Here is a 23,450-nt window from a genome sequence, read left to right as displayed (position 1 = left end):
CTGCATGCGGGGCTATGTGGCCAAGTTAGTGCCAGTCATACAGATGCAGAGTCCCGGCATTTACGTTTCTCAAGGAAAAGGTGTGTTAGATGTAAAATGAAGGCCCGGGGTAGCAGCCTGTGTAATCAGCATAGCCTTTGCACAGGGCAGGAGAGCGCGTTCAAAACCAAGCTCCCAGCTTGTGCGAAAAGGGCGCATTGCAGGGTTTGCATGTGCCCTTCTGCTCAGCTTGCCGGACTGTCATGGATCTTTTTCTGTTTCCATGACTCGCCGGCCCCTCCTCTGGCTCCGAGCATTTGAAGCTGAGCTCTTTGGCCAAACAGTCCTTGCTGAAATGTCAATACACTACCAGGACGCTGGCTCGCAGGGTTCATCATGGTTTCCTGGCAGCGCATGGCTTTGTTTCTCTGCTTTCTGCTACTGATTCCTCTTTCTCTGGATGCAGGTATGTCGTAGGATATGGCTGTAATTATGTTTACCGGCAATGGACCTCTCTCCTGTTACTCAGACGTAATTTTCATTGCAAGTTTTGAGCACTGTTGCATGTTTGTCCTGCCTCTGGTTGTGCCTGTGAGTTATTCTAAGGCTCTTGTTTGCTTTCAGTGATGGCATCCACGCGCTTATTTTGCCAGCTACAGAAAAGCACCTCTAGACTGCTAAGTGAGCCTATTATCTCACTGCACAGACAGCAGGCAAACCATCAGCTGTCTACGTGAAAAAAGGAACATATTGTTATTTCATATTGAACTGTGGTATTTTTCAAAGCAAAGAATCAATAGCCTGTCATTCAGCTCATGAAAAATTAAAGAGGTGAGGATCCACCCTGTTTTGGCAGCAGAGGAAGGCAATGAGGTGGTAGCTCTTCGGTGGCTCCAGTAAAAAATCGGCTCCCAAATTAATAAAGCAGACCCAGTGCTTTCAGATTCCCAGTTAGGCATTGACTGGCTCTCCCACACTGCGGTGAACAAAGCTGGAAAAATACGTAGCAAAGTCGAAAGCGTTCCAATGTAAATAAGTGGAGAACGCTGAAATAAAAGCGGGAGGATGTCCCCAGCCACACGCCCAGGCACGCTCCTCTGTCAGAGTCTGTGCCTGTGCCCTGGTACGTGTGTCATGTACCTGCAGTGTAAGGTTAATTAAAAGCCTTTGAAGAAAGCCATATTAAATGCATACAGCCTGACTTTGAAATCACGGCAGAAAGACCCAGCTGACATTTCTACAATGGGCAAATGTTTATGAAGCACCCTGGGATAAATTCAATGCACGCCACACTATTTTATTCCTTCAAGTAACTTGGAAATATGGGGAAAATTACCACTATTTTGCATGTAATTCAGCAAATGTTCTGATTAGACACAAATGTTTAGAGACACCTCACCAGACTGGAATAAACCCTCTCAGGATTTATGTTTGTGTGTATGTCGGTGAGGACACACACGAGTCTTGTCCTTCAGCAACCACCTCAGGGCCCTTCCAGCAGGCAGGAGGTCACTCCCGCCCTCTCAGGGGTCATGTAGTGGAGAATGTCCGGTGGGAAAGGCAGGCAATATACATCAGCCTCCATCCCCAAAACTACCCACAATCCCAGGTGAAATAGTTAAAAGCACGGACATGTAAGATGTCATGAAGGTCCAGAATCCCCTACTGACATGGAGGAGAAAAAAATGCAAAATTAATTATTTCAAGACTTGTTCTGTGTAATACACAGATACACCGTGTAATACACAGAACAAGTGGAGCAAAAGTACACCGCTGCACTGGGACTTCTTGTTCATTATCCTGAATTATACCAGGAGGGCATAGTTGTGTGATGTGCTTGTATCCTGAAGCCGAGGAGCAGATCAGCGTGGTGACAATGCTATCAACTCTTTCAGCGCATGCTTCTGTCGGTTGGAAGTTGATGTAGCTCTACGATGTGAGCTCTGCTCACGTCTGCTATTGAACCCCTGTACCCAATGTCCTTCCAAAGCGCGGCAGAGACGCACAGGGAGAAGACCCATGTGGCTGTGGTCTATAGTGCTGGCAGCAGCCAGAAGCCATCTGCGATGCAAACAGTATTGTTCAGCCTTAAGGTACCTTAAGGTAGCCTTTTTTACAGAAGAAAACTAAAAATAAATATATTAAAGCAGTGGTTCTAAAATTGTGGTCTACCAGTGGCAGGGGCCAAAGGTCTACCTTCTGCAGGGCCAAAGAGTGAACGGGTGTGAGGAATGGAGCACTGGGGAGTTAGGGGTGACTGTGGTCCACCTGTCACCACGTGACTTACTGTGGCGAGTACAGGAAAATCGGGTGTCGCCGCGTACGTCAGCGCCAGGTAAAGCAACACACGCTTTTCAGCTGCTAGAATTGAAAGAAACTGCGCTGTGCCTGCTGAGACCCACTGTATGACGTGCGGTGGTACCTCAGAGTCGCCGACGTACAACGCAGGTGTAACATGCCCTCTTCTCTTACGCTCTGGGCTCTGTAACATTCATGCGCTGCCACTTTACCTGGGAGGCAGGCCGGAGAAAGAAGGCTCTTTTGCATTTGCCCCTTCTTTTTCTAAAGCGTCTCAGAAAAAGCCTGGGAAGCAGAAAAGCTTTCAGGGGAAATCGTCCCCCCCCCATCCTCCCTCTCTGGAGAGCGCAGCTGTACGACAAACAGAACATGCCGCTGTTTTTCAGTCTTTCTAAAGCAGGAAGAGGCAAGCAGCGTTTTGCAAAGGCAAAGACGAGCCAACAGCTTCTTCGAAGAGATAAAACTGGGGTCACTAGAGCGCGAATGCATGGAAGAAAAGTGTTCCTTTGAGGAAGCAAGAGAGATTTACCGTGATGATGAAAGGACAGTAAGTAACGCGGGGCTGGGTGAGCGCTCACTGTCAGATGGACTCCCCCTACGCAAGGGTGTGCTTTGACGCTTTAAACCCTGAGAGCACAAAAAGCACTTTGTGTCCTGCTGTTTGCATTTTTCTCTTACGTTTGTAGGGGGATGCGCAGCAGGAGTGAGCTGCAGGAGGGCACACTGCACGGGCCAGCCCAGGCAGTACCCATCTGGGGGATGGGGGGAAAGTGGGTGCTCTCTAAGTCATCTCCCCAGTCCCCCAGTAATTCCTGGCCTCACAACACCTTGAATTATTGTATTGTGCAACATCTGTTTCAGTCAATCCCACCTCAACTGTATGGAGGTTACTGATGGATAATATTTGTGTATGTTACACAGTGCCCTTCTCTATTGGTATATAAAAATAATGTAGAATGTAGGAAATAATGCAGAATATTTTATGGATATCAACTTTCATAAATTATAAAGACAAAGGGGCATCACTGTGGCTGTCTGTAACCCCTCTTGTACTACGAGGGTTGTAGGACTTAACCTGAGTTAATTTTTCTTTAATTAAATCTCGCATCTTTTTCTTCCAGAAAGAGTTCTGGCACATCTATTCCGGTACGATCATTCGGGACGTTGTAGCAGCTGCGAAAACTCTCCCACTGCTGCAGCTCTTCACGTGAGCCGGACTGACACTGAATGTTTTTACAGACCCTAACCAGTGCGACTCCAACCCCTGTCAGAATGGCGGGAGTTGTGACGACCAGTTTCGGGATTACGTGTGCCGCTGTCCCATCGAATATGAGGGCAAAAGCTGTGAAAAAGGTCAGCTCTGGCATAGCTTAACAAAATAAAAATGTCATGATTAATCCAAATGCAAGGCATTGAGATAAACAGTAGCAATCATTATCATTCTGCATCATTCTAGCAGCGCCAGCTACTGTTCACACTGCCTGCGGTGTCGTGTGATGGATCTCACCAGCTGACAGTCAGGCACCAAGATAATTATTACCCTATGATGACTTTGTAAAAAAAAAAAAATTGCCTTTTTTGCATGGTCTGAGAGAAAAGGAGGAATTTTTTTTCCTACCCAAGTGCTGAAGTTACTTTGACTTAGAAGCTTGGTGCAGTCTGTGAATGAGAACTACGCTGCATATGCATCGTACAAAGCCCGAGGGGACAGATCCAGCGGTTAATGAAGTCTTTCCATTGATTTCAGTGGGCACTGCATACTGAGTGTTACACTTACACCCCCAGAACACGCTGAGCCCAAACAAGGGCGAGGCACTCGTCAAGTCTAACCAGGCAGTCTCAATGGTCCTCCCAGAGCATCCTTCTGCCAAATGGCAAAACACAAAATAGTTAGAATTTTTCAGTCATATATTACAATGGTTACCACACAATTACAAAACCTCCAGACAGCTCAGATACTGTATAAATACAGCCTGATTTAATTTTAGGTGTAAGATTCTTAGGCATAGGCTTTTCCTCCCTAATCCCTGGAGATCCAGGTCTGCCTCGCTTTTGCCAAATGGAAGGTGTTTTTCATGCAGCGGCTGTAGATACATCACAGAAATCTGCTTTGCTGCCTTGCTTCCCTGTCAACATTTCAAGTTGCAATTGACTCATGGTAAGCACTAAAATCCCGATTTGGAAACCTAAATACTCTTTCTCTGACTTTAGCCACGGCTGACAAACTGAAGTGCATTTACGACAACGGCGGCTGTGAACAGTACTGTACTGACGAGCAGTCTGAAAAACGGCTGTGCTTCTGTGCGGACGATTACGCTTTAGCAAGTGATGGCGTGTCCTGCATTCCCCAAGGTAAGATAGTACTAGCCCGATGCTAAGTCTAAGCCAGCTCTGGAAGAGAAGTTTTCACGTACACATCAGGAGGTGCAAGGTATAACCCTTAGCCACAGCTCCCCACCTCTTCTTCAAGGGCAGAGTCCAGAGCAGTAGGTTTGGGCTTCTGGTGGAAGTTAGACACCCCAGAAAAGCAGTCGGGGAAGGGTGCGCACCGCGTGGGGAGCCTTTTGGACCCCTCCTTCCTGGCCCCAGAGGGGCCAGGATATTTTGGGAAATATTTTGGGAAAATATTTTTGTGGCAGCATTGTTTTACTGTTGGATCTCCAATCTGAATTTGTGACTATGGATTTTATTACCGTATTTGTTTCAGCACAGGAGTCAAGAGAGGAAGAGGCCTATTAAAACCAGAGAAAATCAGTTTTTCTTTTTTTTTTCCTCTTTTTTCCCCCCTGTTTGGTAGGACCAATACACTTTTGGTATTCCTCTAGACACTACAGCTAGATACTTCCCTTACTTGTCTAACAAGGTAAATTTCAACTGGGACTAGGATAGCACAAGTTAATTATTTTTCCAGTACATAAGCTGGCACCTGACTCTATTGCAGATGCCTACTTCAATTACTTTATTTGAGGGGAAAAAGAGACCCCAGGTGATTGATAGGAAAATAATGGACAGAGCTGCAGGGAGCATGCAAAGTAATTCTGAGGGGTAATGCCCCCCTACACACGCTTCAATGGAGCACTCATGCAGAGAACTGATAATGACAACCTAGCTCTCAACAACAGCAATTTCATTAGAAAACAATGTCTAGTCATGTGCTTATCCCTTATTAGCAGATTCTGCAATATCACGTGATGGGGAAGCTGCTTTTGTTAAAAGCTGAGAACGACGAGTTCAATATTCCTCACAGGCTTTTCAGCGCGTCTTCCCCTGCGAGGAAGACGTATTTGTTGCTGCTTGCTTCTTGGGGACCAAAACAGCCGTAGCACTGACCGTGTGTTGCAAGGAGACAAAACTGTGTCACTGCCAGCCTGCCAGTCCCTTCACCGTCCTTCTGTCGTCTCTCACAACGTCCCTTTCAAACGCCCAAACTTGCGTTGCCCTGCACACAGCCTTAGAGGGTATGGGTTTGTGTTCCGTCTATCCTGCCCTTCCACTAGCTGCCACCAAAGAGCCAGTCCTGTTTCTCTATACTTTGCCTGTTCCTGTAAAAGCTGGATGCTGTCTTTGCATCAGGTGAAGTAATCGGCACGTTCAGGCTGCTACAGATCCGTGGGGATGTCAGATTCAGCTCGGCATAGACTATAGGGCCCTGGCTCCCAAGGTGATAGAGGGTGAGCACTCGTCCTCACAGGGCTATCACAGAGTGACTGCTGGATGTAAGGGACAGTTAGAGTACAGCCACATGGCACACAAAAAAACCCAAAGGTAGACCTTCTTCTTCTCCTTGAAAGGAAAACTTGGTTGGGTGAAGGATGTATTGAAGACACCAAGGCTTCCTCTGCACTGCAGCTCAGTCGCAGGTTCAGTCCTCAAGATTTGATTCTCTTATTGCCAATCTTCACATGCTTGCTCAGACTAAGAACAGACTTTAGACTGAGATACGCAGTCTGGAAGAATGAAGGATGCTCTGGACCCAAGCAAACTAGACACAGTCTGCCGGGAAGCATACCAGAAGACATAGTGTCTGCTCTTAGGAGATCTTCAGGTCCACCCAAGCAGGGGATAGCAACCTGCACGTCCCATGCTTAAGCCTGTGTCTCACCATGACGTGGATGCTGTGCACGTAGTACCACTGAGTTAAAGTCAGCAGGGTCACTGAAAATATGTAGACTACGAAGCTTCACAGAGTCACTTCTGCTCTCCAGCCTGCAGCCTATCTTGTTGTGTTGACATATAACTTAAGCAGATATACATCGTTTTCAAACTCCTGTGGTAGGTGAATATGTCAATGATACTGTATGGGCCTGCACTCTATTTGTAAAAGCATTTCTGATTGATTGTTTCCAAACAAAAAGACTACTTACCTGCTGAGCTGCTTTAAATTACTTTTGAGAACCCATGCTCCCAGACTAGAAACAAGTTTTTCAGCTAACATAACTTCACTGAAGACCTTACACATTTTGCTGTGAATTCAGTACAATAAAATCACACTTGCTGCCCTTTGTTGTTTTTTTTTTTCTTTTTTTTTCAGTGAAATACCCATGTGGAAAAATACCAGTGCTGGCAAAAAAAAACGCAACTGCACAGGGGAGAATAGTAGGTGGTTTAATCTGTCCTCCAGGTGAATGTCCATGGCAGGTGAGTCTTCAGAAATCTTTCATTGCCTTTTTTTTTCCCTTATGAAACCACTGTCTTTAAGTTATTGTTTTAAATCTATTATGTTAAAAATCCATAAAAAGTGCCAGGTCTGGATAACCAAATTCCTTCTTCATCCGTAGGCAGCAGAACCACCTATTTCAATCATGCATCTTAGCCTTGTCCTGGAGTGCCTGCTTTCATAGGAGTGGCGTGGCAATACAATCTCCTCTATCTCCTGACCCCTTAGTCCTTAACCTTACTGCCAGCAAGAATTTTAGCGGCAGCTTGCAGAGATATGCTCTTGGCCATAACAGGCAGGGTCCATACACAAGATAAAGAAAATGTCAATGGAAAGACTCCCCCCTCCTAAATTCTCCAGACAATCAGCACAGTATTCTCAACCACAGTTGCATAAAGTGACAGAAAGAAGCAATATAAAAGCTGACTACTGAGATTCAGGTCAAGTGCACATTTGATGTAAGACATAAATTTGTTTTATGTCGGCAGGCCCTTATAATACAGAATCAGAAAGAAAAGTGTGGTGGTACCCTGCTTTCCCCAGAGTGGGTGGTCACTGCAGCTCACTGTTTGGAGCATACTCATCCCAAACAGCTTCGGGTGAGACTGGGTATGTATCTTCCCCTCCTCATGTTATCAAGCTGTGGTTGTGGTGGCAGCTTCTCATCCTGACAAACCAGAGTAAAAGACAAAATGTGCAGGCTTTGGTAGTATAAGGGAATTGTCCTTAAGAGGTGTCAGACCAGAAACCCCCCATCTCCTCAAACTTCTGAGGAATCAAGGAGCTGCCTGACACGACCTGCGATTAATAACTTTTCCAGGTGAACATGCTGTAAATTACGATGAGAAAACTGAGCAAGAAAGTGGAGTTGCCAGGATAATCGTTCATGAAGGATACACGAATGGACAAGTCAATAACGATATTGCCCTCCTGAGCCTGGAAACACCTGTGAATCTCACCGATTACGTGGTGCCGATATGTTTGCCTGAAAAACGCTTTGCAGTGTATGAACTGTCCTCCATCAAGTTCTCCACAGTGAGCGGATGGGGACGCCTACTAGATGGCGGTGCCACCTCTTCTGTTCTGATGAGAGTTGATTTGCCACGTGTAAAGACACAAGAATGTGAAAAGGAGACCGATTTAAATATTACAGAGAATATGTTCTGTGCGGGAGACGTGACCGGCGTTAAAGACTCCTGCAAGGGAGACAGTGGTGGACCTCACGCTACAAAGTACAAGAACACTTGGTTTCTGACTGGGATTGTCAGCTGGGGAAAGGGCTGTGCTGTTAAAGGCAGCTATGGGGTTTACACAAGGGTATCCAAATACATCAACTGGTTGAAGAAGCACATGGATTAATGATGTTGAACCAGAGCATTTCCAGATCATGTTGTTGCCCCTCAATCCCTCTGTGCCATTTCCCTATTGAAGCATTCCGTCATTATCTTAGATATGTGATACATGTGATTTGAAACGAGCCTAATGCCTACTTGAATATATAAAATAACTTCCCTATCAGTGTTGTTCGTAAACTTACGTGTCTTGTCAAGCGGGCAAAGAATGGCCGTAACGAATCGGACTCAGAGTCCCTCTCGCTGTGCATCCATATTCTGCTAAGGGACAGAGCTAGATACTGAGAGAAAGACTGTCAGCAACACGTCGAGCATACCATGATCCTTCCTCCGGCTACCCTCTCAACTTCTGGTAATCAGTGATGTACAGACTTCCTGAGCCAGAAGTTGCATTAGGTTGAATAGTCATGAATGAACCTGTTGTCCACAAATGTGTGCAATCTCTTTTGAACACATTTATGCTTCTGGCTTTCACAACTTCCTGTGCTTATAGGTCCTGTAATGTAATGATGCAATAGCAGAAGAAACAGAAAAAATGTTTCTTTTAGCTTATGTTAAAGTAGCTTTCTCCAACAGTTGCAGTGGCAATAGGTAGATTTGAGGAGGAGGAACTGTAGAGAGTCTCCAGGACAAGAAAGCTGGGAAAAGGTTAATTCCACATTTACAGGTCTGCTACGAAAACTTGATTTTAGTCTTCTTGCACCAAGCATTATTGCAGTAAGGCTATTAAGTGTAATGTTTAACCCTATATTTATGAGTGGTGAAGAATACCACTGATTCAATCTTGTCTCTGCCTTGGTATTATGCTCGTCGCTACAGAAGAGGGCAAATGAAAGAGAATGTTTGTTTAATTTGCTGTCCAGTAAAATCTAAATTGTACTCTCTGTCCTGAGATCTAAAACAAGAATAGGATAATTGTCTGACAATCCACAAAACACTGGCCAAAGACCATTATCTAAAGCCTTAATGCATAAATGGTAGAGCCTGAAGAGCTCTTAAAACACCATCAACTATACCATTAAATAATGTACCTTCTAATCTAAGCATGAAAACAGTGAAAAGGTGAGGGACATAAAACTGACCAGGAGATTAGAAAACAGTTTAAGTATCTTATGCAAAACTTACACTTTGGATTCATTCAAATCATGCTGAATATCAGCTCAATCACAAAAACTTATCAGCAAGTAGGACACTTACAATTGACCATACTCTATTATTAGGGGAAAACATTGACATTATATGGTACGTATACCATGCAATACTGAACATCCTATAACCTGCTTTCTGACGTAGAAGAATGGTATACTATTCAAGTAGCGAATTGAATTGGGAAAATCAGCAAATTCCAGAGACCTGAGAAACAAGAGGTCCTCAGTATGAAAACATACCCCAGAGGTTCTCTTTACACCTAAAAGGAAAGCATATATGCCAGCAGAATATATTCCTAGGGCGGAAGGCAATTAGGAGCAGCGACCAGCAAATAAAACTTCGTTTTCATTGAGATGAGGCAGTCAGCATTGCAAAATCATCCCTCCAGACCCCTCGAGCTGGAATAGTTTTGGGGTTTCTGTGCTCCATAGGACTATTTCTTCTCTGCAATGTTCCAGTGTAAATATTGACATTTATGAACAAATCATCATCTTGCAGAAAAAGGGTAAAATGCTGAACGAAAGCAACCACTACTAATGGCTAAACACAGCTGGGTTTTAGGTATATTTTTAATATAACAGCCCGTTTAAACAAGGCAAGAAGATGAAGGAGACCCGACGGCAGGCTCTGGAAGCACCAAAGACGTGGCCTCCACCGTGCACAGAGACCTCACCGGGCCCAACCGAGGGAAACCCCCCCCAAAAAGGGGAGATGGAGGCCAGCTCCCAGCGAGCGCCGGGCCACGGTCACCGGGCCCTGGGTGTCGGAAGCAGGGAGCCAGCAGGTCACGGTGTTGGGATGTGGGAACGGCCGGTGGGAGCTGCCAAGGGCGGCGGGTGTTTTGGGGCGGGAGCCCGGCTTTGCCCCTGCTCGGCCTCACACCTGCCGGGCCGGGGCAACGCCAGGCTCGGCCAGCGCTTGCTTATTAAAGTGACGATTCACTTCCCCTCCCCCGCAAATAACAGGTACAATTAAAAAAGCCGGCTTCCTTGGGTTTAAAAAAAAAAAAAAAAAAGAAAGAAGAAGAGCCTCATCATCAGGCCGCCCCCCCGGCTGAGAGATCCCGCGGCGGCTTTCCCCTTTCCCCGCCGCTTCCGCTATTTCTGGGCAGGGTGAAGCAACGCCGCTTCAGTCTCTCTCCGCCCAGGGGGGTGAAGGCTTCGCCTCCCGTCCCGTCCCGTCCCGTCCCGTCCCGTCCCGTCCCGTCCCGCCGGGCGGCGGCGCGGCCCCGCAGGGCCGGCAGCAGCGGGGGGCTCGGCGCCACCATGGCGGGCCGCCTGCTGCTTCTCCTGCTCTGCGCGGCGCTGGCGGGCGAGCTCCGGGCTGAAGGAGGCGGTAAGGCGGCACCTTTGTTATTCCGGGGGGGTTGGGGGGGTCCCACCTCCTCACAGCCGCCGGGGGGCTGCCGGGGGAACGCGGGAGGCGGCGGGGGCTCGCACCCCTGGGTGCGTGACAGGGACAGCCCTCCGGTCCCAGCCGAAAGACGGGCGAGCTTCGCCTCGGGGGCAGCGAGCTGCCGGGGACACCTCGGGGTGCTTGAGCCCCAGGGGTGCCGTGTCCCGCTGCGATCTCCTGTGGCCTTTCCCAGGCTGCGGTGCCTTCCCGTTTCCCCCCTGACAAATGGGATTGCTGGCCCTCCCCGTTGTTCGCACCGGGAGGACGACTGCCCTCGCAGCCTGAGGTGCCACGTCCCTGAGGGGAAGCCTGGCCGAGGCTCGGTTGGGTGCACTTGGCCGTGGAGGGTCTGGGGCGCAGAGGGGGAGCGCGTCCCGTCGCCCTCCCTTTGTGCCGCTAGGGTCAGCGCCAAAGTCCAGAGCAGCATCAGCAAGTGGCTTTTCAAAAGTCGTTAACTCTTCCTTCAGTGAGTCAGCCTGCTTAGGCTTTAAAGTTAGGTCCTCTGCACGTTTCTGGAACGTCCTACTTCAGTTGACCAACGCCTGTTGCTCCTTGATGTCTCCGAAGAAGGAAGCATGATGGAAAGCTTGGGAAAGAGAACGACCAGCCTCAGAAGACAAATAGGCTAGTTCAAGTTTACAAAAACATCCTCTTACACGGGTGATGTGGAGGCAAAGGAATATAGAGGCGACAACCCCACCGGCTGCGTCCTGTCACTTTCCTGTCACTGCAGAGAGGGGTTTAAGGGCAAATAAGATAGTGGGTGAATGAACTTACAGTTGCTGAGCTAGAAGTTACAAACACTTTCTGCAAGCCTTCCTTGCGAGGAGCCTTTCAGAATAAGTGGGGCTCCAAAGTCCTCGTGGGCTCTATGGGATCAATTAATATAAATAGCACTGGAGAATTTGGCTCCCTGTTGCTGATATGCCAATTTCAGTGAAAGCAGAGTAAGTCCCCACTGTGTTTGCTTAGAGGATATTAGGGTGTATGATTACTATCAGCTAGTTCATTTATTGCTGAATTGAGCTGCATGAAGAATGCTCCAGAAGGTACGTGCAAGCTGCCACTGAGCGTGAGCCGTTGGCCTTGAAGTCCCATGTGCAGCACTGTTTTCCACGCTCCAGTCTGTGATTGGAAAGTACTTTTTCTCTTTAAATTCCAGGTGTTCAGAACATAATTAAATGCCAGCTTCCAGACTCCGCAGACTTTCCCAGAGTGTATGCTTTTTACAGGGAATTGGCAATTTATTTACTCAGTGTTGTTTCTGTTTTTCCTATCTGGTAATGTGTACACAAGTCACTGGAGAGTAACACGCAGCCAAGTGGCTGAGCTGATCTTAACGCCTCTGATCCTTCAGTTCAAATCAACAGCTACCTGCATTTTGAACTTGAGGGCAGCAGGTCTCACGCTTCTGTGACACCAAGCTTTTAAAAAATAAAACAACCCAGCAAACTGACCCCAGGCTGTACTTTCCTACTAAAGCCGATGTTCATTTACTTCAGCTCTTCGTTAAATCTTAGAACGCAGCTGCCTTAGGTCTGCCTGCACACATATCGGTAAGGCAGGAACATTACTACGGGCAGTTGGGAAGTGTTGTTAGGAGGGAAGGAAGACCCCAGAGCAGTGCAGTGGTGTTTGGGGTGGTGAAGGGCAGTAGAACTCATACATGGGCTGAACTGTGAAACAGCTTTTCCCATCTGTCAGTAGATATGTTACTGCATCTTGAGTTTGTGTGGCATTTAGTTTCTGTACCACAAGCCCCTGGAGTAGGTGGTGGTGTTACCTGATTGTCAGCTTTAAAACCAAATCAAGGAATGCTGTCTCCCTGACCTTCAGGGAAAGTCATTCTGATTAAGACTGGAGTCTTCAGCAGGAGCAACAGAAATATAAGCCCTCAGCGGCAGCCTGCATGTTCTTATTTTCAAGACTAAAAACAGTAGGAGAGAATTTTGGGTGCCTGCGGTTTGTCCTGGAGTCACTGATTCTCAGAGAGAGGCTGCTCTGAGACATCCTGAGATGTGTCAGGCTGTGCGAGGACTGACCTCACAGGTAATGTTGCTTATGGGTAGAGTGGTGAGAGGGTCTGTTTTGGTTTTGTTTTCGCTTCACTTATTTCGAATGACTCTTTACCACCACCAAATGTTACCTGCCACCCGTATCATTTTCTCTATTGTCTAGTATTCATCAAGAAAGAAAATGCCGACAAGTTCTTGGAAAGAACAAAACGTGCTAACTCTTTTTTGGAGGAACTGAAGCAAGGGAATATTGAAAGAGAATGCAATGAGGAGCGCTGCTCAAAAGAAGAAGCAAGAGAAGCCTTTGAAGACCAGGAGAAAACTGTAAGGATGAACTAATATGAAAAATAGATCTATATATTTCACGTTTACAAAGTAGTATTAAGGTCTTTTGAGCTGGGCATCAGAACTTTTAAGTTGCTCTTGATCATTTAACACAAAGAATAAATAGTGGGTTTGACTGTGGAATTGCTGAAGCATAAACATACGATAATAGTCTTAATCTAGCTCTTGCAAGGCCAGCCCGTGTTAAAGCCTCCATTCTTTTACCTGTTCTGATCTGTTTAATTGCCTTTGTGAGGTATTTGACCTTTAAATGATTTGATACTATCCGTGTTAAAAATATGTTCATCTTATTTGGGTGGCACAGCTGAGTGTCATGACTATGTTCAAGAGTTCTTAGGTGGAGGGTCCACAGGGAGGTTGAAAAGGCAAATGCTGACATGGAACTTCATGGGAGAATTTTGCTGAACTTACCTCAAGCTTTGCAGTGCTTATCATTTTGTGGCTCTCTTTTCAGTAACTGAATTGACAGAATGTATACTGTGGACAGTTCCTACATGCCTTAATGTTAAATTGCCCACATGGAATGAAGTTTGTATATGTGACTCTTGTGTCACCTTCCCTACCCTGATGGCTGCTTAACTTTAGACAGAAATGCGATCTGTTCCCAAGCTCAAGGGAGAGTTAAAGAGATGGGGCAACTATGGGGACTGGGGTCAGTAGAAAAGGTGATATTTGAAAACTTGAGGTGACTTGGTGGTGGAGGGGAATTGGGAACATCAGCTGTAGCTATGTGGCTGTTAAGAACAGCCCTGGAACTGGAGTTAAGGCCAGATTCATTTCACTTTAGCATTACTTGATGGCCAGAGTGTTCTTGGAGTAGCCCTAAGATGACCTGGGTGGGGAGTCATGGGTGCATCGCCAGGGTGCATCACTCGGAGCATGAAGGTTGGCTGATCTATAGCAGAACCAGCACAGCCTGTTCTGCCTGGTGACCAGATGTCATTGAAAAGGACTATCTTGGACAGACAGCATACCTGGAGTCCTCAGTGCAGAGGGAAAGAACAACACAAATCGGACAAAATATTTTTAGATTTTAGGATTTCTGAGGTCCTGATTGATGGGGGTACAGCAGGGAGGATGGAGACTGAGAATTTGGCATTACAGAAATGCAAGTAAATTCAGTCAAAACTGATGGAAAGATACAGTTATGCAAGAAATCAAGTGCCTTACGCTGAGTGAGTCACATTAGAAAATCTCTAAGGAGTTTTAGATATTTCTGAAAAATGCGTGAGACTCTTTTCTGTAGAGCTGGGCACTATAGATGGATCATATTGTTTTAATTTATTAAATGTTAATAGCAGGCTGCAAGGCACTGTATGTGCCTGTAACTTAAATATTTGTTTTAACAATTGTTAGCTGCAAGTATCCTCTGTATGAAAGCTCTAATATTCTTCTGAAGAATTCAGTAATTCTCACCTAACTCTTTTTGTCTCCTTTTATTCCCCTTTTCCTACACCTACCTGTAGGAGGAATTCTGGAACATCTACGTAGGTAAGAAACACTCTGCGTTTGTTTAGCGAATTAAGCTTCCTTATTGCAAGGTCAAAAAGGATGCACCTCTTAAGTAACCACTTCCGGCTCCCTTGCTTCCTCTCTTTCCACCGTGAGACACCCTCACTTTGTGTTTCCTCTGAAGAAGAAATCTGATTTACTGCCTTGCTGTTGCTTGAATCCAGTCACTTCATTCAAAGGCAAGGTTCAGCTGCCTCCAGTCTTTGTGCTCTCAAAAAAAGAATAGTGGCCCTTTGCACACAAAGAACGGTGAGAAGCAGAAACTGGGCGTGTGACTCTGCCAGTCAGTTGTCCTCCAGAGGGGCAGCCCCAGATCGGGGAATTCAAGATGCAAAGAGTCACAGATGAGGGCACTTAAATGCCGTAGCCAATACAGAGTTATTAAACTGTATCGCACAGTCGCTTGCCAGTTTTGTGTCACCTTCCATGCCAGAGTGTTGTTGATTCGTGTATTAAAGAGCATTTTGTGGGATGTGTTTTCTACAGAACTGTTTGGCGTTCAAGGAAGACGTGCCAGTAGATTAGCAGATACTACCCATCAGTCTTTTCTGTTTTTTTCTAAAGGTCTGAGTTGTATTTATTAGGGTTCTAGTGTTTGTAATCACTATGCAGGGACACATTTTTAATGTATTAGTGTTTGGTAATGTGTTCTCCTGAAAGTATGTGTCCAGCTTGCGTGTTAGGAGGAGTACCTCAAAAATGTTGACCGAAGACAGCTCAGCTTTGTCTTTTGGAGTCTGCAGAAAATTGAAGACAGTTGCTGTGAAGAAGATGCAGACTTTCACAATCCTCTAAGCGGGGGATGAACTCTGCAACCTACAGGCTGAAATTTCAAGCAAAGCCTGCTTTGCAAGGAACAGTGCAGTGAACAGGAGTGGAAAATTTTAAACCAGTTTCTCATGAGAATACAAGCAGCGGAACATCAGTGCCAGTGCTCTTAGCGGAAATGCCAATTTCATACATTTTAAACCACAGTCCACGAATGCTTTATTGGTGTTCAGAAGTATTGAAAACCACAGCTACCCTCAGCCAAGTTACAAGAACAATTCATTCTTGCTTCCTTTTTTAGTAGGGGTTCTGCAATGCTTTTGTGCAATATTGATACAAAACTCATTATCACAGCGGCAACTACAGTGTAGGGAAAAACGAAACAAGTACGGTTTCTAACAGTAGGATGCGGCTTAGCTGAGACCACTCAGAATGGAGTGCTCTGGCACCGCAGAGGAGGCAGAAATCAGGAGCTGTGCTGCAGGCCTTGAGTCTGTCTGTCTTTTAAGAAACGGTGGTCTCGCCTTCCCTCTGTTGAGGATGGACGTCAGTCTTCAATGCCTCTGTGGTGGACCACACAGGCACAGTATTTGGAGCACTGTTGGTTTTGGCCAGTGCAGGTACAGAAGGGATGTTGAGGCGTGGGGGCAGTACACAAAGCCCAGCAGATGTTCCCTGTGACAGACAAAGCTGCAGCAGGTGAGGTCACAGGCCAGAGCCACCGTGCAGGTGGCAAGCTGGATCCTTAGGATGAGCAGCTTCTTGCATCTTGTCTCTTCTGTGCGCATTGACGTTCTTCCAGCTGCTCCAAACAGAGGCAGAACAGGTGGTAAAACACAGAAATTTGAAAAGCATGTATCTAAAGCAACGAATTATTATTAAGCAAGTGCCACTTCTCCAGATATCCTGCTTTTCTTATCAAACAGTGCAGAAGAGCCCAGCAAGGCCGTATGATGAGGGAATGCATTTGTTACAGCAGGTCGCTAGACGGGAGAGACCGTGGCAGTGAGCATCAGTGCGGGAGTGAGATACCTTTGTGGGGGTGGGAGATAGGGCTGCTGCGTGGAACGTGTCTCCAAACGCAGCGCAGCCTCACTGTCCTATGTGTAACTGAGTTTGTGAGGCTGGGGCCCTGGAGTCAGGTCAGCCAGTTTTGCCCAGGTCACGGAAAGGAAGAAAGGCTGCAGAACTACCTCTCAAATGTGGGAGATCCCAGCATAGATGTGGGGAGCGTGAGGTAAGAGCTAATTTTTTGCAGCTCAAGTTCATACCTCAGTGGATACAATGGGACAATTTTGGTACTGTAAGCAGCACAAAACAGGAATTTGGCCTGCACACGCAGATTTAGCAGGGCTTTTAAAGCATTTTTTGTTGGTTTGTTTTAATCTTCTGATTAATATGTTGGTGTCTGTTTCTTTAAATGAACAGCACTGCAGGCAAAAGACATGCACAAGGGATGAGATGACCTTTAAGGAAATAAAAGTTGAGTTGTCATTATTATGCAGAAATTGTAGGGAAATGCAAGAGGCCAAGAGGTTAATATCTTCGGGCAGCAGTTGCAACGTGGAAATGTCCTGTCCGCTTTTACAGCTTTCACTGTAAATGATGTGTATACTCTGACCGTGAAGTATTACTTTATCTTCCTACAAAAAAACATTTGCGTATGTGCTGTCATTCAGTAGCCACCAAAAGCAGATTGCCAAACTAAGGATATGTATATGAATCATTGCTGATATGGAATGATTGCATTTATACTCCTTGTTCCATCTGGAATGTGGCAACTCACAGGACATATGTTTTAAAAGGAAAGATGAAAGATTGTTTATGCAACTAAACACCCTTTCAGGGTTCACTGAAAATGCTTGTGCTCTTACAATAGTTTGTTTTTTGGTTTGTTTTTGTAGATGGGAACCAGTGCAGCTCAAATCCTTGTCACTATGGTGGACATTGTAAAGATGGAATCGGTTCCTACACTTGCTCATGCTTGGATGGTTATCAAGGCAAGAACTGCGAATTTGGTAGGTTTCTGCTTTAGTGAACGGTGGCAGTGAATTTCCCAGGGAGCCGAAACATAGACAGTTAACTTAACTCTTTCAGAGTGAGCATTGTTTGCCTCGTAGAAAAATGCATAAAATACAATGGCAGTCAACAATGAGTTAGAGGACAGTGCCAGAAATACAAAGCCCTAGTGGCTCTACAGCTGGGTAGTGTTAGTATCATAGAATCATAGAATAGTCTGGGTTGGAAAGGACCTTTAAAGGTCATCTAGTCCAAACCCCCTACAATGAGCAGAGACATCTTCAACTAGATCAGGTTGCTCAGAGCCCCAACCAAGAGGGTAGTGCCTCTTTACATGAGCTTGAATCCCCCAAACATGATGATAAAACTAAGAAGCATAGGATTCTTATAACTGATACCAACGAGCCTTTTACTCCAATTACAGAAGTACAGCCTCTCTGCTCAGCTCACAGCAGTGAAGAACCAAAGAAAGCAGATTTCAGTAGACAATGCAGACTTTTTCAGCCTTGCAAGGAATCATTTTTTGCATATAAATCCTTCCTGAGTCTCACTTCTGTGACATAAAGGTACTACCCTAATGATGTCATTGGAGCATGTATCGGTAGCCCAGGAGTAAGAGTAGTGAGCCCAGAGTAAGAGGGTGTGGAACTGAAGTGCAGACACAAGACTGAGGGGAGTGATGAGGAGTGCAGACACAAGACTGAGGGGAGTGATGAGGAGTTGAGTTTTTTTAAGGCAGGAGGGAGGAATCGTGTGAGGATTTACCAATATCTGGACTTCTCTGTTAGTGTTTTATCCATTCTTCCACTGTCATTTTGTCTCTTCTTTTTTAAGCTCACCATGACATGGCCACTGGGCCCAGTTGGACTTGGCAAGCATGTTTCACGCTGTGGATGTGACTGCTTTGTAAGGCACAAGCTCATGTTAGCCACTGGTGGTGTTACTAAAATGTGCTTCAGGTGTTTTACAGGTGGAGATACAGATCCTGTTTAAAGAGTGCGGTTTAATTTGGTGAACTTCGAGATCTTCTGTGAAGTCAGTGTTTATTTACAAGTTTTCTCCAAACTTACCTCTTTTATAGTCATACCAAAGTACTGCAAAATAAACAATGGTGACTGTGAGCAGTTCTGCAGCATCAAAAAAAGTGTACAGAAGGACGTTTTGTGTTCCTGTGCAAAAGGGTATGCTCTAGCAGAGGATGGCAAACGCTGTGTTTCATCAGGTATGAAGCCACGTAATAAACTAATAGCAATGGTGGTGAGACCTGTTTCACAGTTAAAGAATGTCTTTTGAACCATTGGTATTCTACATGACATAGATTTAACAGTGGCCAACTGATTGGTATTTCCAAAGCCTTCCATGTGTGAGGTAATGTGATGGACTTATCAAAATCTAGCTGATTTGGAACCCTTTGCAAGGTGCCTCTCACAGAATTACCTGAGTAAACTCTGCTGTTGACAGGAGAAAAGCAACTGCAGTTATATCTCATTTACTTAAACACTTACGCTCCAAATGAAATAGCAGTCCGCCAAAACTTTTCAACTTTAGATTTCAGTTAACCTAATCAAGTAGTAACTGATGACATGAAATAATTACGATTAATGCTATTTACATTTGTAGGTTTTTGTTGTATTTCAACAAACCTGGGGGGAGGGATAAGTCAACCATATACTCATGATGTTGGTTTTTATATCCTTTGTAACTAATAATAAATTGCTGTCATGAGCCATATTATTCCTAAAACAAAACACTTCACTCAGTTTGTAATTAAGATGGTTTTAGTAAGAGCAAGTACATGAATATAGCAATGTAAACAATTGAAGATGATGTTTTAAATTTTAAATACTTTGAAAACACTGTCAGGAGACTGAACCTATGGACAAGTTTTAGGACTACAAAACGGCTTTCATTTTTCAAACCATCTGGTCTTCCTTCTTTTTTGCATCTGCCAAGGTTTTGCTAGTGTTTTGAAAACAGGACAGCTGCATTAACTGATTTATTGTGAGATGGTGTTGTCAAGGAGTTTCCTCTTGTGCTGGTGTTTCTGTCTTTCTCTAATTTTAATGTTCTTGTCTTTACAGTAAAGTATCCGTGCGGAAAAGTTTTTGTGAAAAGAAAAAAAAGGTCGGTTATTTTACCCACTGATAATAGCAATGTAACTAGTGATCAAGATGGCCCTCCCGCAAATGGAACAAGTTTGGAGGAGGGCGTCGTTACTACCACAGAAAGCCCAACCGTCCGTCCTGGCAATGAAACAAGTAGCAAGACTCCGTATGTCAATACCAGGATAGTAGGTGGTGATGAGTGTCTTCTTGGCGAATGTCCATGGCAGGTAAATCTGGTGTTTGTGCTCTGCACGTAAGCACAACGTGTTTCTGAGGGAAAGTGTGCAACTGTTCATTTAACCTGGTTGCCTTCTGAATGTTACCCACGTAGGACGCCATTCGTAGCTGGAGGTAGCTGAATTGCGTGAACCTAGGCACTTAGATGTGCTGTTCTGCAAACTGCAGCCTGAAATTTCAAAATGAAAGGTGGTGTGCAGTTTTAGATCGTGCTGCTTAACCTGTCATCAGAGAGGACTTTTGAGTCATGCTGGCCTACCAGTGTCATTTTTGCAGGTGATATTCCAGTTCTGCCTGATAGCAGTCCATTTAGGTAGTATACCTGAGAGCATGTCAGATGAAGCATGCCTTTGCTTCACAAATACGCTTTCATATCTAAGCTTTCCTCTTGAGTTTGGACCAGCCAAAATGAGTTCTTGTATTCGGGACGCTGAGCAGGGGTCAAATGGGAACACAACTTGGACAGGAATTCTTTGGGGTGGTAAGTCCAAGGGATGGGATGATTTGGGGGCTGCTCTCTTCCTTCTCAGTCAGTCAGTGTCTTGTTCCTAAAAGACGTTACTAAGTACTGTGAGTGAGGTAACTTGGAAGCCAAACATCTACTTCACGTAAAGACAATTGAGAGTCTGTAGCATATGCATGCGTGAATGCAACATTAGGAGAGACCTACAGGGTAGTACATGTTGCAGTAATAAGCATGTATGTAGTGTGCGGAGAAATCAGTTATCTGTTTCTAGCTCATTGACGTTAAACTGCTCTTCTTAATTCTGCACTTACCTTTTTTCTTTCACAGGCTGTTCTGTTAAACGAGGCAGGGGAAGAGTTTTGTGGTGGAACTATTTTGAATGAAAATTTTATACTTACTGCAGCTCATTGCATGAACCAATCTAAAGAAATCAAAGTTGTTGTTGGTAAGTGGTTATTTATTTTAATCCTGTGATGTCTGAGCATTTGTTGCAGACTAATGCTCTGTGCTGTAAATTTCGTGTGAGAGGTATTCATATTACTTTATTTGTTATGGTTTGTTACTTTTTTGTTGTTGTTTTGCTTTTTATAATTTCTTGTTATTGTGGGAATCCTGCTTTGTAATAACAGGGGCAGCTGATGTGGAAGGTGATAACGGTGCACCCCTTTCTTCTTTGCCAGCTAGTTGGAAGTGATTAAGAACAAATGTTCTAGAAGCATTGGCTAGCATTGTGTTCATCAGAGTAGTGCATCTTCAGAAAGCCTGTCATTCCTGGCACGTCTGAAGCATACAGATTTGTTTCTGCAGGAACACTCGGGAAAGCTATGACACGTTGACTAGAGGAAGAAGAAACAAACTCAAATTATGACTGCTTCGCTTCTGAGGCATGATACTAGATCAACACAACTTTATATTTGCACTGTTTTAGCCTTGACCCAGACCAGTTTCTCTTCCCTGATATAAGCCAGGCTCAAGCTCCTGTACGAGCTTTCACCCAAAGTTGCATTAGTTTAGCTGAACCGGTTTATGCCTTCATGTAAACTGGTACAAAAATCTCCACAGACAAAAGCTCAGAACTGAACTGATCCAGGTGCTGCTAATAAATACTGCAATACATTTTTACAGTTTACTTGCATGGTGTAAAGGCTTGGGCAAAGTGTTAGGAATGGGTACACTGCTCTCCTCCTTTATCAAGGTTGTTCTTAATTTCTTATACTACCTCCATATTAATGACCCTTTTAATAATCTTGTACAGGTGAAGTGGACAGAGAAAAGAAAGAACACTCTGAAACGATGCATACCGTGGACAAAATACTTGTTCACTCTAAATACATTGCCGAGACTTATGATAATGACATAGCCTTAATAAAGCTGAAGGAACCTGTAACGTTTTCTGAGTACGTTATCGCAGCATGTCTCCCCGAAGCAGACTTTGCTAATGAAGTTCTGATGAACCAAAAATCTGGGATGGTTAGTGGCTTCGGGCGTGAATTTGAAGGTGGACGACTATCCAAAAAACTGAAAGTGCTTGAAGTCCCCTATGTTGATAGGAACACTTGCAAGCAGTCCACTGACCTTGCGATAACAGAAAACATGTTCTGTGCCGGTTATGAAACAGAGCAAAAAGATGCTTGTCAAGGAGACAGTGGAGGCCCCCATGTAACCAGATATAAGGATACTTATTTTGTTACTGGAATTGTTAGCTGGGGAGAAGGATGTGCGAAGAAAGGCAAATATGGTGTCTATACCAAACTGTCCAGGTTCTTACGATGGGTAAGAATGGCCATGAGACAAAATTTGTAGTGGTGTGGCTCTTGATCCTTCTGTTAGCTAACAAGGTGCAGTTTCTATAATAGAAACTTTATTCGTTTTTTTTTTAGCCACATCTGCTAAACTTGTTTTGAGAGCTGATTGCTTGAAGTTATGGTGCTGCTTTGTTTTGGTTTATTCCTGGCTTTAAGCAAGTATATGCGGACTGCTGGTGTTATTTTGAATTTATACAATGAGGGGTTTTCCCCAAACAAAATGGCTGCTCAGTGGGGTCTTTTGTTTGCTTGTTTGGTTATTTTTATATTGCCATTTTGGTTCCTGTCTATTTGCCCAAGTGCTTCCACCAGAGGCTCCTGGGCTTAATATGAGCCTCCACTAATCATGATGAAAGTGGGAAGGACAGGACTTCAGTTAATCCTCATGTTGCAGCCAGCTGGCTCAGTAGGGAGTTTGTTACTACTAGAGCTGTTTAGCTTCTACCTGGAGATGTATTTAGAAGATTAAGGGAGCAGGGAAGCTTGCTTGGTAAAAGCTGAGACTCAAGTAAGTATTCAACATGTGATGCTAAATAACTGCATGTTGCACAAAATCGTCTGCTTTGGCAGCAGCAGCTAATTAAAACAGGGTTTTGCTTTATATGGATTGTACTTCACTTTATTTTAATTTGAACACTTCTGTTCTGCTCATCAGAAAAAAAAATAAATATGTGCAAGTTCACTGTTTTCTGTATCATGTTCTGGATTGTGTCTGGCTGAGGATTGGAAAGCTCCTTGCATGTGTACTGTTCTAGTTGTTTCTGTGAGGTGCAATATTGATGTACACCAGCATTTGAAATAAAACATTCTTTCTTTTTTGTTCTCTTTTTTTTTATTCCCTCCAGTCAGCTTACAAATATATGAAGACAAAATCTCATTTGAGAGTAAAAAAAGAGTGAATATCCCTAAACAAATACATGTGACATATTTCACCTACCTTATGTCAAGGCTGATGAGGAGGTAGAGAATGGAGGGGGGTAATTAAAAGACTTTCACTGTTCATAAATGGCAAGTTAGATGCCAAGATAGTAATTTTCTTAGAAAGAGGCAAACTCAACCAGTGATTTCCCACACATAGGCTGTTCAGGTACCATGATCTGATCTGTGGTGTAACGTTTCCAGGCAGAAGCTCCTCACTCTGATGTTTTTTTGTATGTGCAGTAGTGTTCCTCCATGTATTCTTCTTTAAACCTTCTCAGCTTCAGTCCTAGTTAGAGAAATCACGGAAAAATTTACAATGGAAGAGACAGGTGAAAGTAATCTGGTCCAGCCTCGTGCTCAAAGCAGGGCTAACATCAAAGTTAGAGCAGGTTGTGTAGGGTCTGGTGCAGTCAAATTTTGAAAAACT

The 23,450-nt window shown here is 44.7% G+C and overlaps 2 protein-coding genes across 2 annotated transcripts; both read left to right on the top strand.

The window, feature by feature from the left end:
• The first annotated feature begins 228 nt into the window (after positions 1-228).
• Positions 229-8,450, top strand: F7 (coagulation factor VII). Its single transcript, XM_075136987.1, has 8 exons — positions 229-445; positions 2,664-2,824; positions 3,399-3,423; positions 3,517-3,630; positions 4,489-4,629; positions 6,809-6,915; positions 7,423-7,543; positions 7,755-8,450. The coding sequence occupies exons 1-8, from the start codon at positions 376-378 to the stop codon at positions 8,291-8,293; spliced, it is 1,278 nt and encodes a 425-aa protein (XP_074993088.1). The 5' UTR covers positions 229-375; the 3' UTR covers positions 8,294-8,450.
• Positions 8,451-10,543: 2,093 nt separating this feature from the next.
• Positions 10,544-22,920, top strand: F10 (coagulation factor X). The gene is made up of 8 exons (XM_075136998.1): positions 10,544-10,770; positions 13,009-13,169; positions 14,657-14,681; positions 17,375-17,488; positions 18,571-18,711; positions 19,571-19,821; positions 20,625-20,742; positions 21,553-22,920. The coding sequence occupies exons 1-8, from the start codon at positions 10,701-10,703 to the stop codon at positions 22,098-22,100; spliced, it is 1,428 nt and encodes a 475-aa protein (XP_074993099.1). The 5' UTR covers positions 10,544-10,700; the 3' UTR covers positions 22,101-22,920.
• Positions 22,921-23,450: the final 530 nt, after the last annotated feature.

The sequence above is a fragment of the Calonectris borealis genome, chromosome 1, assembly GCF_964195595.1.
Source record: "Calonectris borealis chromosome 1, bCalBor7.hap1.2, whole genome shotgun sequence".
Lineage (NCBI taxonomy): Eukaryota > Metazoa > Chordata > Aves > Procellariiformes > Procellariidae > Calonectris > Calonectris borealis.
Note: the sequence above shows the minus strand (reverse complement) of the source record. Positions and strands in the feature narration are given on the sequence as shown.

What these genes read in the sequence shown, in the direction of transcription:
- F7 (XM_075136987.1), top strand. Translation starts at nt 376, where the DNA reads ATGGTTTCCTGGCAGCGCATGGCTTTGTTTCTCTGCTTTCTGCTACTG. An exon ending in TCCTCTTTCTCTGGATGCAG is followed by an intron (nt 446 to 2,663) that starts GTATGTCGTAGG and finishes GCTGTTTTTCAG; the next exon opens with TCTTTCTAAAGCAGGAAGAG. An exon ending in CAGGTGAATGTCCATGGCAG is followed by an intron (nt 6,916 to 7,422) that starts GTGAGTCTTCAG and finishes TTATGTCGGCAG; the next exon opens with GCCCTTATAATACAGAATCA.
- F10 (XM_075136998.1), top strand. Translation starts at nt 10,701, where the DNA reads ATGGCGGGCCGCCTGCTGCTTCTCCTGCTCTGCGCGGCGCTGGCGGGC. An exon ending in TTGAAGACCAGGAGAAAACT is followed by an intron (nt 13,170 to 14,656) that starts GTAAGGATGAAC and finishes ACCTACCTGTAG; the next exon opens with GAGGAATTCTGGAACATCTA. An exon ending in ATTCTGGAACATCTACGTAG is followed by an intron (nt 14,682 to 17,374) that starts GTAAGAAACACT and finishes TTGTTTTTGTAG; the next exon opens with ATGGGAACCAGTGCAGCTCA.